Below are 14,850 nucleotides of genomic sequence, written 5' to 3'. Positions count from 1 at the left end.
CTCATAAAGCTTAAGAACATGTGGGAAAAAAATAGTGTCAAGACTGCAGGTGTCCCTCAGCTCATTTTAGTTGGCTTTCCAAACATGAGGAACTGCTGGCTATCAGATATCAACATCCATTTCTTACACCTATAAACAACCACATTTTTCATTTCCAGTGGCTGGCTTGGATTATGTGTTCAAATTTGAAACCTGCACTGCAAATCTATTGGAAAAAACAAACAAACCTGTATTTGCCTTGGTGCTTTTACTAGTTTCACACATATGTCAAAGTGCGATATTTTTGGTCATCTGCCCAAGCAAATAGTTCATAGTTTAGATAAACTGCTGGATCAGAGGAAGGGTGTGAGGGAGAACCACTTCAAAACTACAAAGGTGTCTTTTTCCTGCCTGAACTGTTAACCTGGAGAAACATCACAGGGATTTAGTGAGTTCAACGTTCAGACTTTTATAACAACTGATCACCACAATATAAAATTAAAGCTTGTCAGGCCATGTTTGTCTCATGTAGTTTATATTAATAATAACTCATTGTAATATTATAATTTTCTTACAACCAGATGGACTCCAAAATGAGTCACAAACTCAGTTAACTGAAGTTAACAGGAATTAGTAAGCAGCCTAACACTGCCTGGCTGAGTGTAGCACAAATACACAAGGAGAACATTTACATGTACTGTATGTAAACAAGCCCATCTGTCACTTGTGCCTACACTTCAATTCAAATGTCTTTGAAAACTTGTAATGTTATATGGATTTCAGTTTCAGGTCAGTGACGCTGAAGCACAGGAGTTGCTTAGATGTGTTTGAACTTGGCTCCTTTTCATTTGACCTCTGACCTCCACACTCTATTTAACCATGTGTTGAGATCCAGAGAAGAGTCATATCAGTACATCCCTTCAATAAAATCCTCTGCATTGTAAATAAGTACTTAAATATCAGTATATATACAGTATATATAGATATAATCAGTGATTCAATACACCAGTATAGTGAGAGTGATATTGCACAATACAGGTTAAAAATCTTATTTTCCAACAATATTATGATTCAAAATGTAAAGTGTTTTTACTTCTATAAACTATTGACACACAATTCTGAGATAAAAATAAAATTAATGCATAATTACTAAGAAATAAGTGCATCCCAGCATCTTCATTTGATCAGATAGATGGACATCATCATGTGTTGGATCTTGAAGGAAACTGGCTAGATTGCCAGCAGTAAAAGTCAAAGGCAAGACAAGTTATTTACAGTAAATAGCCCAAAATAACAAATGTGTCAATGTTATATTGAGGATGTTACACTCAATATAGCATGGCAGACTCCCTCTGTCCTTAAGTGCTTGTTTTAGATGACTCCCCAAAAAACCGCTCCAGGAAAAAAGGAAGAAACCCCAGGGAGGGCAACAGAGGAGTGGTTCCTCTCACAAGAAATGCAATAGATGTTGTGATAGGAAACCAAAGTTACACATTATTAAAAGCTTCAACTATAACGTTGTGCTCCAGATCTCATCACTACAGATCAGGGAACTGAAGCAGAGAGTAAGAGTTTATCACAATAGCATTTACAAGGTATGGTACAGCTATGAAGAAGAAAAAAAAAATCACACAATCCACTTAAGTGGAAGCAGCAGAGTGTATGTGACAATGGTCTTAATATTGAAAAATCCTCTTATATATAACAAAGCATCACAATTAATTTGGTCATGCTGATTTATTATTTCAAAAGCTGCAACTGCATCTATTCAATTAGCAATGCAATGATACATGGAGCATACTCCATGTAATGATCTGTGTTTGTGTGTACCTGTAGGGAAAACAGAGGGAACGTGGTCTACATCTCCAGCCACGAGCGAGGGCACAATCCAGGTGAAGCCGTAACCTGTGAGGCCCACAGAATGGGCCACCTCAAAGATAGTGGAGGCCTCCTCCTTTGTGCAGTAAAGCAGGATGACAGGACTCTGCAGTTTCTTCAGCTGGTTCTGGATCTTGGAATCTCCGTCGTCTGCTGACATGTCCAAGAGGAGGACTTCTTCTAGCTCCCAGCCTGCAAAGCTGTTATCAATGGTGCTGCGGACCTGGTTAGGAAAGAGAGAGATTTTTTTTTCCTAATAAAAGTGTAGGCTAGTGTTGTTAAGGAGAGATACTGGAACAAAATTGACGGAGTTGTCTACTCCTCCAGCTCCCAGATCACAAAACTGTTCTGTCTTTACATATCTCTCAAGAGTAGGAAGCAGTGGTTTTATTTTTTAAACAAAACATGAGCAAGATTAGGTAATACCTTTTCCCAAATCTGAGACTATATCTGTGACTATATCCTCACACACAGAGGAAACTCTCATGGAGATAGTGTCAGCTTTATTCTTTCATCTGTACCTGTAATCCCAGAGCAGCACAGCATTAATGGATAATTTCATACTGCAGCAGGTAGTGATCTTATCATAGCCTCTAAATTTACACTTGTAGATCACTAACTCCTTTATGGCATTTAGATTAAAGACATATTTTTATTTGTGTTGTTATCAATTCAAATAAAGATCTATAAATTGAAATAAAAACAGGCAGAGCGAACCATTTTGTGTGCAGTATATCCCATTACAACACTTGTTTTCTTTTGTACTAAAAGAAGAAGAAGAAACCTTGATCTTTTATGTAAGAGAAGACAAGCTTTATGATGCTGGTGATAAATAGCTGCACAAATATCAACTGCTATAAGCTTTGCTTCTACTTAATTCACCTGTGGGTTGAATTAGTTTGTTTATATACTTTCAAACACTTCCACATATAGAGTGGAGACAGCAGACTGTAGTTGATCTATATATTATATACATTTACCATAAAGCAAATTTTCCCACTGGGAAATGCTCCTTCAGAGGAGTATGTGCACTAAGTCTCCTCATTTATAATCTTAATATGTGTGGTATTTTTTCTTTTAAACCAGATTTTGACTCTAACTTTGCTCAAAGTCAAGACAGTGTCATTGCTTTAACTTCTTATTCTGTTCAAATGTATGTCTGATGTTCAAAATTATTCAGGATCTCATACCATCCCCTTGAAAGAGTCTGTGCTCAGCCCCAGAGATAAGGAGGCTGAAGCCTCAGTGAGTGGTTGAATTCAAAAAGAAACGTTCGGACAATCTGTCTTTTCCATTAAAGCAATCAGAAAATGGAACTCACTCCCCACATCAATCAGACTCTGCTAACCTTATCATTTTTAAACGCTTGAAATTATGGTTCAAGACCAGACAATCAGGTCCTCAGCAACAGTTGCCTTTGTTAAGATCATTTTGTTATTTATGTATAAAACTGCGAAATATATATTAGTAAAAACTAAAAAAAGGATAATATACATACACGTTTTATCCATGTCTTAGAAAACAATGTGAAAACCACAGTAAGGGTAAAGCCTCCTGTGGGTCCACAAAAGACAAAAATAATAATACCTAATGTGGATCAGACCCAGAGCGAAAGTGACTCTCTCATTTGAAACCATGTGTGAAAGTTTACAATAATTAGCTGTATTAGTAATAAGTATCCTGCTGCTCCTGGAGTAAATTTTAATGAAAGGAATACATTTTTTCTCAGTAGATAATATTCATCATCATTCTTGGCTTAGTTTATTGTAAAGTGGTGTGTTTTGTACAAAGATAGTGTATTTAAGTTGGTGTTAATGTAGCAAATAAATGGCACATGAACCTACCGCATTGTGTGTTTATTTACCTTATTGACAAAGTCCTGGTAACCAGGGTAGTAGGTGGTGACTATGGAGAAGATGTACCAGTCATACTCCTCCATGATGTTCAGCATGACGGAGGCCTGCTGCTCGATGGATGGACCAAACTGGAAAAACATGGAGTGGTCGTCCTGGAAACCAGAAACATGGAGCCAATCAGCAAACAAGGTCATGAGTCATACATCATGAGAGGGGATGGGACGCTATGGCACAGATGATTATGGAGCACGCCCAGCTACTGAAAGCCTCAGGAACACATGTAGTCTTGTTTGGAGCTCTGGGTTCTGCTTTTTCTCTTTATTATTTGTAACTACACAAAACGATATGTACAGTTTGACATATTTTTTAACATATGTTCAGTATTTATGATGTTTTAAACAAAGACTTTGCAATTCTTGCAATGTCAAAAAACATCTGTCCACTAGTTATGAATATTCAAACACAGACAAGGTGACTCATTTATTATCAAGGAGCCCTAACAGAGCTAGCTTAACATCTTTAGCATACTACAGAGAGAACAAAAGATAAGACGGCCACCTGGTTCAATGACATTTACTTTATAATGTAGGTTACCAAATGGGCGGGTAGACAACTCTGTCAAAATGTTAATCTCCAAGGAGATATGAGGAGACGTAGGAAGAGCTTAGTGTCTGGTGCTGTGGATTGGTCGAAGGCAGGTCAGTCAGCCATGTAAACCCGCAAAACAACTTGTCAGGACATACAAGTCGAGATGGATTATATCCCGAATTTGTTGGGTGATGCTGACACACTAATTGTTGTTTCGCTTTCCTCGATTCTACTTCATCCAGGAATATGAGGAACAGTTCAACATTTTAGGAAATTGGGGTAAGATCTTCTTCAAATGTGCTTTCAATGTAAGTGATGGGGACACAGTGTGTCTACACAGCAATTTTGTGCCAAAAAAAGAAAAACAGAAAAAAGAGATAAAAGATTATCTGAAGTTTACATGAGACTTCAGCAGTCTGCACTAGTCATATCAACTGGATATCTGACACATTTACAGTCTTCTTAGCATCAAATTCACTCTTTGTGTTTTCTCGGACAGTCTTTCCCTGTTGAGCTGCAGTGGAAGTATAGTAAGCTTCATATTAGCTTTAGATAAACATTGAAATACATTTTTGCACAGAAGGAGGCTTGTGTATTTTGTCCCTCATCACTTACATTGTATGTGAATTATAAAAAGATCTTCTATCGGTCAGTTTGAACAGGAGGAATAATTTCAGCAAGATCAATCTATTTCAGTGTTCGTTTGGGCTCCTGACTTGAAAAATCATAAACCTGTCCTTTAAGATGTCTTGAATTTAAAATCACAGGTTGAAAAGTAACTCCCCAGTGCTTGCTTATATGTGCCCTCTGGAACAACTTATGCATGCTCTGCTACACTCTATATGTTTGCAATATGTGCCTTCACACACATATATGAACTACGTGTGTCCATCCACGTGTGCAATCAGTCACACTTGTTAGTCATGCAGGAGACTGAGCAATCGTCCACATCAAAGCCCATCTCCCCCTTCCTCCACTTTTTTACCCACAGGGACAGAAATGATCGGTTACCTACTTTTCACTGTAATGAGGTAATAACATTGCAGTGTCGAGTGATGGTGGAGGGATTGGCAGTGTTGGAAATGAAGGGGGTGAGTTTGTTTGTGTGTGTGTGTGTGTGTGTGTGTGTGTGTGTGTGTGTGTGTGTGTAGGCTGCAGTCTGACATTTTATCTTCCCTGACAGTAAATACACTCGACTCTGTTGAGGGAGGTAATGAAGGTATTCTCACGCATGAGCAACAGTTAATGCACCATTCACCTCTAACCTCACACTTCCAGCAAAATCCATCATTGTTTGAGCGTTTCAGACTCAACAGGCCGAGTTTTAAATGAATTATGAGGATGAGTGCTGAATGTAATTTACCCTGACGTTATTATTCCATCTGTGGATCCAGTTATTTCCTGTAACCCTGCCTATCATCTATGCTTCCATCTGTTCGCCACACTGACACATCTTCATGTGTTCAAAGGATGAGGCTCGTGATATCTAATATTGCTGTAAGCCACAAATCCCAAAAACAACAATTAATTGATTATAGTAAAAAGAATTGTTTGCGAAGCCAAACATCTTCATTGTTGTCCAAAAGCTATTAGAAACACAGTAATAAGCCACACTGTTGTAGTGAATGGTATTTTCTTTCATAACAATGAGCATGGGAGCTCAGGAAATTGGCCCAACATACAATAGTCTGCTGTCTTAAATGCAAACAAGAGTGTAAAAAGATCCCAATTCAAGCTCTATTTACTCCTGTTTGGGTAACATTTGCAAAAACCACAGTTCCTGGGTGTTTTAGGCTTTTGCTGAGTCTTTTAAAAAATGTATCGTACCTTTGTGACCCATTTTTAAGCTCTGCATCTGCAGCAGGAACAGGTGGACTTCAGGATGGGAGCCCCAGACAGACTGGGGAAGTTTCAAATTATTGACAGGTGGACTAACACATTGTTGGTGTTCTTTTCATGCTGTGACATGAAAAATATAGAAAAAAGCCAGAAAAAATGTAATGCAATCTGTAGAAGTATATAACCATATTAGTTTGGTGTTATTTTTTTAGTTATTTCTGAGTTTTGCCTCCACTCTAGTATAGGGGGGTTAGGGTTAGGGTTATAGTAATGCTAAAAATAAAATCGTAACTTTTCCAGAAAGATGGTCATGGTTTGTCTGGATGATCCTCTTCTAAAAAGAGTATTTCTGATGAAAATAGTTTACATCTTAAATCCGTAGATTACACAGAGCCTGTGACAAAAGTTGCAATTAGAGACATCAGATTAAGTAATAATCTACCCACTGATATTAAACAGGCTTCATCTGTCTTTCAAATCTGTCCTTAAAACTTTTATTTTTTCTCTTTTTATTAGAAAGCTTTTTGGCATACTTATTACACTTCTTAAGTTTGAACTTTTCATCCTTGCAATTTTTTTATTCTCCCTTACTTTTCTTATTTTGATCTCCCATGTTTTAAGTTTTCATTGCTTGAATTCATGATCTCATTGTTAAATTATTTGTATGTGCCTTTATTGTTTCCTTTTTTTTGTAAATCACTTTATAGCTTTTTAAAGGAACGTGCTAAACAAATAAAGTGTTATTATAATCCTGAGCAATAAGGACATTGTTTTTGGAAAGACACAAGTGTTGATTTTTTAAAACTGTATTTTTAAAAAAATATTTTGAGCAGCACAACCAAAATTTCACTCAGATGTATATCTCTAAATGTTGATGAATTAAACCAAAATATTCTGCATGGCTATATTCAATATATAACGATCGGTGACTGGGGAAATGTATTTTTTATTTGTGTGAACTGACCCTTACGTGTAGACTTTTCACTGCTCTCCTATGCACATGCTCTGTCTCTGACATGTTCAGCTGCAGTGACGTGCAGATACCACCTTTTTCCCAACGTTACTGAGTTAATTTTGCTGTTTTAGGTCTTGCTTTCCCCTCACTTACTTACTCACACAGTATCCATTACTCTGTGCAGCCCCCTTAAACTCCCTCTTTGTCTGACCACCGCTCTCTTCCTCTCTGAGCGGTGTAATCACATGTGAGACCAAACCTGCCATTCAGAGGGATCGTGAGGGCACTACTTACTGCATTTTCTCCTTCTTAGATTACAGCTAATCATCCTCTCATTCTACTTTCTCTTTCATATCCCAGTCACTCCTATTTAATTTCTGTCCTTTATTCACATGGTATTAGTGTCAGGATTTTCTCTCCGTCTCTCTTTCTCTTGACCCACCCAACCTTACCCTCTTTTTCCTCTACTCTGTTTTTACATAATGTCCTGCAGCTCCATTAGTTCATATCACAGCGGTGTGAAGTGCCCTGCGGGGCGCAGTCTGTGTGTGTCATTACTGGAGCCGCCCGCCTCTCTGTCCGCTTGCTTTCCTGGCTGTCGTCTCACATCACACACAACTCGACCGTGAGCCTGAGAAAGTGGTTTGTCATGTAATTTTCAAGCTCTCTTTTTGTGTCTCATTTTCTTTAAGTCGCAACTTTCTGTCTGTGGGGTCGGATACATTTTGTAATTTGTGCTGTCAGATTTGGTTAGATGGTGTTGAAAATAACTGTGGGGACTGCAGGTTGGACAAGTATAGACACGCGGCCCTGGTTGTTACATAAAGGACATTTGAAAATAAAACACAGGTTCAGATAAGTTGAAGGCTTGTTTTGAATATAATTCAAGCTTTCCATTCTTGCACAGCACATGTGAAATTAAAATTTTTGATTAAGCAACTGGTCCTTGATTCAAACAAGAGCAACAAACAATGACTTTGTTGGCTGAAACGACAACTATAGAAGATGTAATCAGCTCCAGCTAACTGATTTATTAAGCTTGCAACAGCCCCATTTAATGATTAAAAAATGCTGTCTCCAGCTGACTTTTCTAAGCTGGGAAAGCACTGTACGCTTTTATTACTCTCAAACATTTTTATCAGCCTTTTCGCATGGTTACAATCATTATTTGACAGCAAGAAAGCTGCCCAAAATGTCTGAAACGCCAGATATCCAAGATAAGATCGTTGATTGTTTGACAGTCATGAACTCCTCAAACTGTGTGTCAAATAGGGCTGGGCGATATTGATAAAATCAAATATCACAATATTTTTGACCAAATACCTCGATATCGATATCACAACAATATTGTAGGGATTACTATAGGTGACAAACAATCATCAGTAATGTGGATATAATGATAACGTGGGTAAAAGGCAAATAATACAACAGCTAGAACAATCTGGTAAGTTCAGAAAATGACATCGTTTTACTGTAATGCCGCCTTTGAAACCAGGAAAGGACTCTTATGCTGTATCACCACATTACAATATACCAAAACGAGCCAGTCAGTTACACCCAGGAAGGGCAGAATAATGACGAAGTGGGTAAAAGGCAAATAACAGAACAACTAGAACACCAGGAAAAAACACCTATGCTATATCACAATATTACAATATCTAAATTTTAAGATGATATCTATAAAATATCACAATATCGATATAATATCGATATATTGCCCAGCCCTAGTCAAAAAGACATTGTCGAAAGACAACCGATTTGTAAGAAATTTGTTTAAAATTCTAAAATTAGGCAAAGATAACAATTAATGTATCCATATCCAAACAGTGTCATACAGTATAATGATTACAAAAGGCTCTTACTAAAAATAGATCAAATATTAGAGCTGAGAACTGCGTCAGTAAAGTTTATGACTGATTTATGATCTCTGTGTCACAACGCACTACTTACTTTGAAAGTGTATTTACTACTTTACTTCATCTTATTTCCTTGTATCTCTCAGTTTGACAAAAATACGTAAAAGCAACCAGAAATCATAAAAAATACATTTGTAGTTCACAGAATAGCTCCAACAGTCAGAAAGATGTTTGCTGTCAAACTAATTTGATCAATGTAGCATCTAATTGACAGGACTGGGAGGAGAATTGGTCGGGCACTCGTGCCACTTTCTTTTTGCTTTGTTGTGCATGAACTCTTTAATGAAAAAAAATGTGTATATTCATGAACAAAAGTTGGAAGGACAGTCTCATATTCCACTGATGTACCTTCAAAATTGACCAATTAATGTATCACAGTCAGTTCAGCATTTGTTTCATATCACTGATCACACATCTCCTGCATCTTTCCACTGTTTCATTCTCATCCTGAGTCACATCAAACTTTGCTTTGGTGTTGCAGCTGCAGCACAGGAATCTCAAAATAGTTGAGGTGTAGTTGCGCTGAACCTGCAACAGTTGTTAGTTGTGTGAATTAGCTCCCAAATAAGGGCTGGCAGACGAGTGAATCACTTGGGAGGCATTATTCAACCTTTGTACAGATACGACACCAGAGAGTTGTATTAGTAACACAAACCTATGTGTTTCACCGCTGCTCCCTGAGGTACCGTAGTGCTGCCTAACATGTGTGTATAATCTCCAGTTAAGACGGTGACTCCACACTCCCAGTGAACTCACTGGAGACTCAGTGGATGACAAAAATACACAGTGTGTTAATACACACACACACACACACACACACACACACACACACACACACACACACACACACACACTCATCTATGTAAATTATATTATCTATGTCACATATTTAAATGAAACATGTCCACCAGTGAAGCGTCGGGCACTGTTGCATGATTTAAACCCATTAGGACAGTGAGCGTCGTTTTATTCCACCCGGACTGTCATTGACACTTCTTTGGATGCGTGGATGCTGAGCATGTAACTGCGGCTGCAGCTGCTGCGTCAGTGTGCAGTATACTGTACGGGTGCTGAGGGGAGCGAACCTCAAGCAGGAGGGCTGAAAGGATTTGGCAACTCATCTCCATGTCATGCCAATGAAAGCCTGTCTCCAATTAGATTTGCAGAGGAAGAGCGACATATCGGCCTACTGCTCAACAAGCCCTGGTGGGAGAGTATTGGAGGGTGGAGAGACAGAGTGAGAGAGACAGACAGACAAAGAAGAAAGAGAGAGGGAGAGAGGGAGAGCTGTTAAGGCTGAGAGAGATAGAGAGGAGTCTCGCTTGAGAAAACAGGCAAAACCCTCAGAACTCACAGAGACAGGGGCTCACAAACACACACTCACACACACACACACACACACACACACACACACACACACACACACACACTCACACACACACACACATAAAAAAACACAAACACACACACAAGTGGTGGTGTACACATCGTTCTCTCCAACACTCAGCTTTTTCTACTTCATCACACTAGTCTTTCTCCACCTTTCATCTTCCTCTCACTGTCTATCTCTCCTCCTCACAGTCTGAGCGCTGCTGCCACCGCTGCCGCTACTGTCAATCCTCCTCAGTATGAGCCCAACGTGCTTCATCATCATATTTCTAATCAAACACACACAGTATGTTAATTAATCTCATATTCGGCTGTTTAATTATCAATGACCCTGTTTCAACGTCTCTTTCCCGGCTCCATTCACCGCGCTTCATTTTAAACATCCCATAATGTTCTGATTGAATTACTCTTGCTATTTTTGTCGAGGAAATGATTTCAGAAGTGCTGAAATATGATTCACTCCCACAGCAGCCAGTGGAGCGATGATGATGGCAGCGCTTTCTATACGAGACCATCTTTAGGATATGTGGCTGCATCTGAGAATGAGCTACATGAAATACGGTGAGCGACAACAAGAACAGAATGAAAAGATAATGAATTTACTAATAATCATTCGAGACCGTTTTTAATTAGCAGTACTTGATTCTACTGATAAAGAGCAGCTAGTGAGGTGAAGTATCTTTTTCTGTCAATATCATTACCGTATGTAGGTAATTCAAAACAGGCCAGGATGCTACTTTCTATTTTTTATGTGTTTGCAAACATCATAGATTCATTTAACAGCTTGAATAAATAATCTTGATGTATTAGCGTCAAAATACATAAAAGCTGTTTTTAAATGTGACAGATTTTTTTAAATTTTTTATATTTATTCCATTTAGTTCCCTATTTCACCTAAATCAAGCTTGTCTCGGATGTAAATCACCTTCGTAGGTGGAAGGGAAAATGGAAATGTACCTGAAGTGACCTCAAATAACAAACAAGTGTTGAGGTCAAATATTTCTTTGCTGTATTCAACAGTGTATCAACCTGTTTACTGCGGCCTTCACAGACAGAAACCTCTCAACAAAAATATAATTTGAGAAAAGAACAAGCTGATCGCACCAAAATCCACCGACCAGAGCCTGCACCTCCCTCTGGGATTAAATTAAGAATTCTAAACGAAAGGATTCATCAGAAAACACAAACTACACAGAAAGTTACATTTTTAAAAAAGAGAAAATGCTTGTTTTTGAAATGTGGATGTATGTACAGGAATATATTCACACAGATTTTATCATTTCAAATTTAATAATGTGATGAAACACACCAGAACTAGCAAACACATTCATATATTTTTACACACACACACACACACACACACACACACACACACACACACACACACACACACACACACACACACACACACACACACACACACACACACACACACACACACACACACACACACACACACACACACACACACACACACACAGAGCTTCAAATATCACCATATACCTCCAGAGGGGAAAACGTCAGATTAGAAACAAGCGTCTGCCAGTTTACACAACAAAAATAGCTCTCTACAGCTCCAAGCAGAGCTCTCAGTGTCTGTGTCTAACTCTAAAAGTGGAAAACTGGAAAATTAATTCCAAATTATCATTGAAAACTATTATTCGGTGTCTTTTGTGGTTTGCGTTTAAATTCCCCCAGTTTAATAAAACATAGAAAATTCATGAGACTTTATAAAGAGAGGAGACATTTATGGATGTTTCTCATGGGAAAAGTTAGTTTTAGTTTATTTTTCACAGACATCTATGGCCTGGTAACTAAGGCTGCAACTATTGATTATTTAGATTATCAATTAATCTGCTGATTATTTTGTGGTTTGATGTATGAAATGTCGGAAAACAGCAAAAAATGCCCATTTTACTTTCCTAAAACCCAAGGCGATGTCTCCATTTGTCTTGTTTTGTCCAACAGCTTAAACACAACAGTTTACAGTTTTACTGTCTCATAAAACAGAGAATGAGATGCTATAACTGGGGAATGCTATACTTTTATCCTCTTAGTAGTGACCTGAAGTCATCTTGCCCTGCTTGTCTCCTCAATCAGATGATAGAGCTGCTCTCCAGGAGTAGAATAATGTTCACAGATCAAATCAAGCAAATTCTGTTGTTGCTACTTAGAGTAGGCTGGGCTTTATGCATCATTTTGCTACCTTGCAGAGAGCCGGAATTAGTTAAAACGTCACATTTCAGCCCAACTAAGCTACTGGTGTCAGAACACATCTTTGGTAATATGACTATACCACTGAAGATGTATGTTGAATGAAAGCAGGAGATACGACATGTGTGTTGTTCTTTTATCTGTTGTCATGAAAGCCTGGAGGATGTTGTTGTTTGCTGGTTGGTTCGTTTGGCACGTTAGCACACAGCTAAGTTCCCCTGACGTTTGATATTTATGTTCATATGCCCACTACACGATACTACATGATTTTGGTAACCCCTCCAACTTTCGTCTCGCACCAATGTCAGGTCAAATTTTTTTCTTAACCAACAGCATCACAAAGTGTCTCAAAGACTAAAGTCTAGACTCCCAGTAAATTAACTTTGGATGTTCATTGTCATTGTGGAGCATTACGCAGGTTTTGGTGACTCTTTGATTTTTCCTCCCAGACACAATAAATATGAAATATAATGAAAAGACTTTTATTTAATCTATTGATCACATCCATGCTCCTGAGATGATGAACTCTCTCCATTTTATGTTCTCGTGTTTTCCACCAGGGGCACCCTGAGGGAAAAAGTCTCACCTTTATACGCAGGTTATTTGTGAAATCTCAGAGTAAGACCACCCTGAAATTCACAGGGCACATTAATGCTCCCCAGAAGATGAACCAGTGTGATTTTAATGACCCCATGGCCTTTTCTCTATCACCACCTGATGACAAACTTGAGATAACTTAGAGCAGCTACTTGTAAGGCTTTAAGAGTTAGTTTGTTCAAAGTATTGAGCTATAAAGTGTATTATTGAGTTTGAAAACAGCCTTGAGGTGAGATTGTTGTGACAATTTCATAATGTTGTTGATCACAGCCAAAACTCTTCTACTGTCATATGTAGTAAATATTGCAGCTTCTGCCAGGTCCTTTCTGTTAAAAAAATATATATATATCATCACTTTTTCAAAGACTTTGTTGCATACCAGTTACTACTACCAGCCCAGCAGCTAGCAGCTCAGCCGCATGTTCATATGCTGTCTAGATGAGTCAACTTCATCCTGATTTATCAAGATGTGCAAATCTCTTACCAAGTGGGGAGAAATAGGCTAATTCGCTGGCTGAGGAAATGAGCAAGGCAGAGTGCCACATGGCTTACACTTGGCAGTGAAGCGTGTTAGCTCACTGCTGACAGACTCGGGGGAGGCAGCTGCATTCAGTCGTCACTCAGAGAATAAAAGTCCCAGTGTTTCACTCTATTGGAAGGTTTCTACATTAAACTTCATACTTCACTTTGCATCCAAATGTTCAATTGATGTAATAAAATGCTGCATTATTTACTCTCATTATGAAGTGCAAATATGACTGGAGGTCTTCTGGAGCACTGAAGGAGACACGTGTACTGTACCTCTGTGTTTTCAGACAGCTGCAGAGCGGAAAGAGACACATGACAAACAGCTGTGGTAGGACTGAGAAGCTCCACCAACAGCAAACATAACCATCAAACTACAGTATATGTACAGTAGGCACCAAAGACTCCTTAATATGATTTTCTTTTTTTTTATTTCAGGTACTGAAATGTAGAGCTGCTACTAAAAACTAGCTGTCTGATTAACAGTCCAAAACAAAAAGATTTTACTATCACAGAAGACTCAAAACCAAGCAAATGCACACTTTCATAAGTTTGAATCAGTACATTTATGGTTATAAAATGACTTAAATCATGAATTGGTTATCAAAGTTGTTACAGATTAATTCTGTCGATGTTGATGAATCAATTGACTAAGCTCTGCATACATGACATATTGTACAACGAGCACTGAATTATTGTGGGATCCCTTCTCTTACTGTAAGACAGATGTGATAAAGCCTAAGCTGGAGCTCCAGCATCAGACTTCATTAAATCACCAGAGACTTTCTATTATCTTCTCCTAAAGACTCGATCATGTCTCCAATTCTGCACCATGAGCTACTGAAACGTAATCATCAACTGTATGTCTAATTAGAGTAAATTAATCTCTTTGTCTCACAAACACATTCAATCTCATACATACACGGAGCTACACCCACACGGAAACAGTGCCCACACACACACACACACACACACACACACACACACACACACACACACACACACACACACACACACACACACACACACACACACACACACACACACACACACACACACACAAAAGCTCCTTCGGGAAGCACAAGAAGCTAGTGTTTGCCTCAAGCTTTCTCCA

The 14,850-nt window shown here is 38.5% G+C and overlaps 2 protein-coding genes across 2 annotated transcripts in view; one reads left to right on the top strand and one right to left on the bottom strand.

Annotated features, from left to right (window-relative positions):
• emp1 (epithelial membrane protein 1) overlaps positions 1-14,850 on the top strand; it is a 163,333-nt gene that overhangs the window by 66,894 nt on the left and 81,589 nt on the right. The gene's annotated exons all lie outside the window — the stretch shown is intronic.
• grin2bb (glutamate receptor, ionotropic, N-methyl D-aspartate 2B, genome duplicate b) overlaps positions 1-14,850 on the bottom strand; it is a 69,790-nt gene that overhangs the window by 35,039 nt on the left and 19,901 nt on the right. Inside the window, exons 3-4 of the mRNA XM_062428850.1 lie at positions 3,722-3,865; positions 1,810-2,080 (exon numbers count right to left, since the gene is read on the bottom strand). Coding sequence (XP_062284834.1) covers positions 1,810-2,080; positions 3,722-3,865 — 415 coding nt within the window. The remainder of the gene's footprint in view (positions 1-1,809; positions 2,081-3,721; positions 3,866-14,850) is intronic.

This window comes from Scomber scombrus, chromosome 2 (genome assembly GCF_963691925.1).
Source record: "Scomber scombrus chromosome 2, fScoSco1.1, whole genome shotgun sequence".
NCBI lineage: Eukaryota > Metazoa > Chordata > Actinopteri > Scombriformes > Scombridae > Scomber > Scomber scombrus.
Note: the sequence above shows the minus strand (reverse complement) of the source record. Positions and strands in the feature narration are given on the sequence as shown.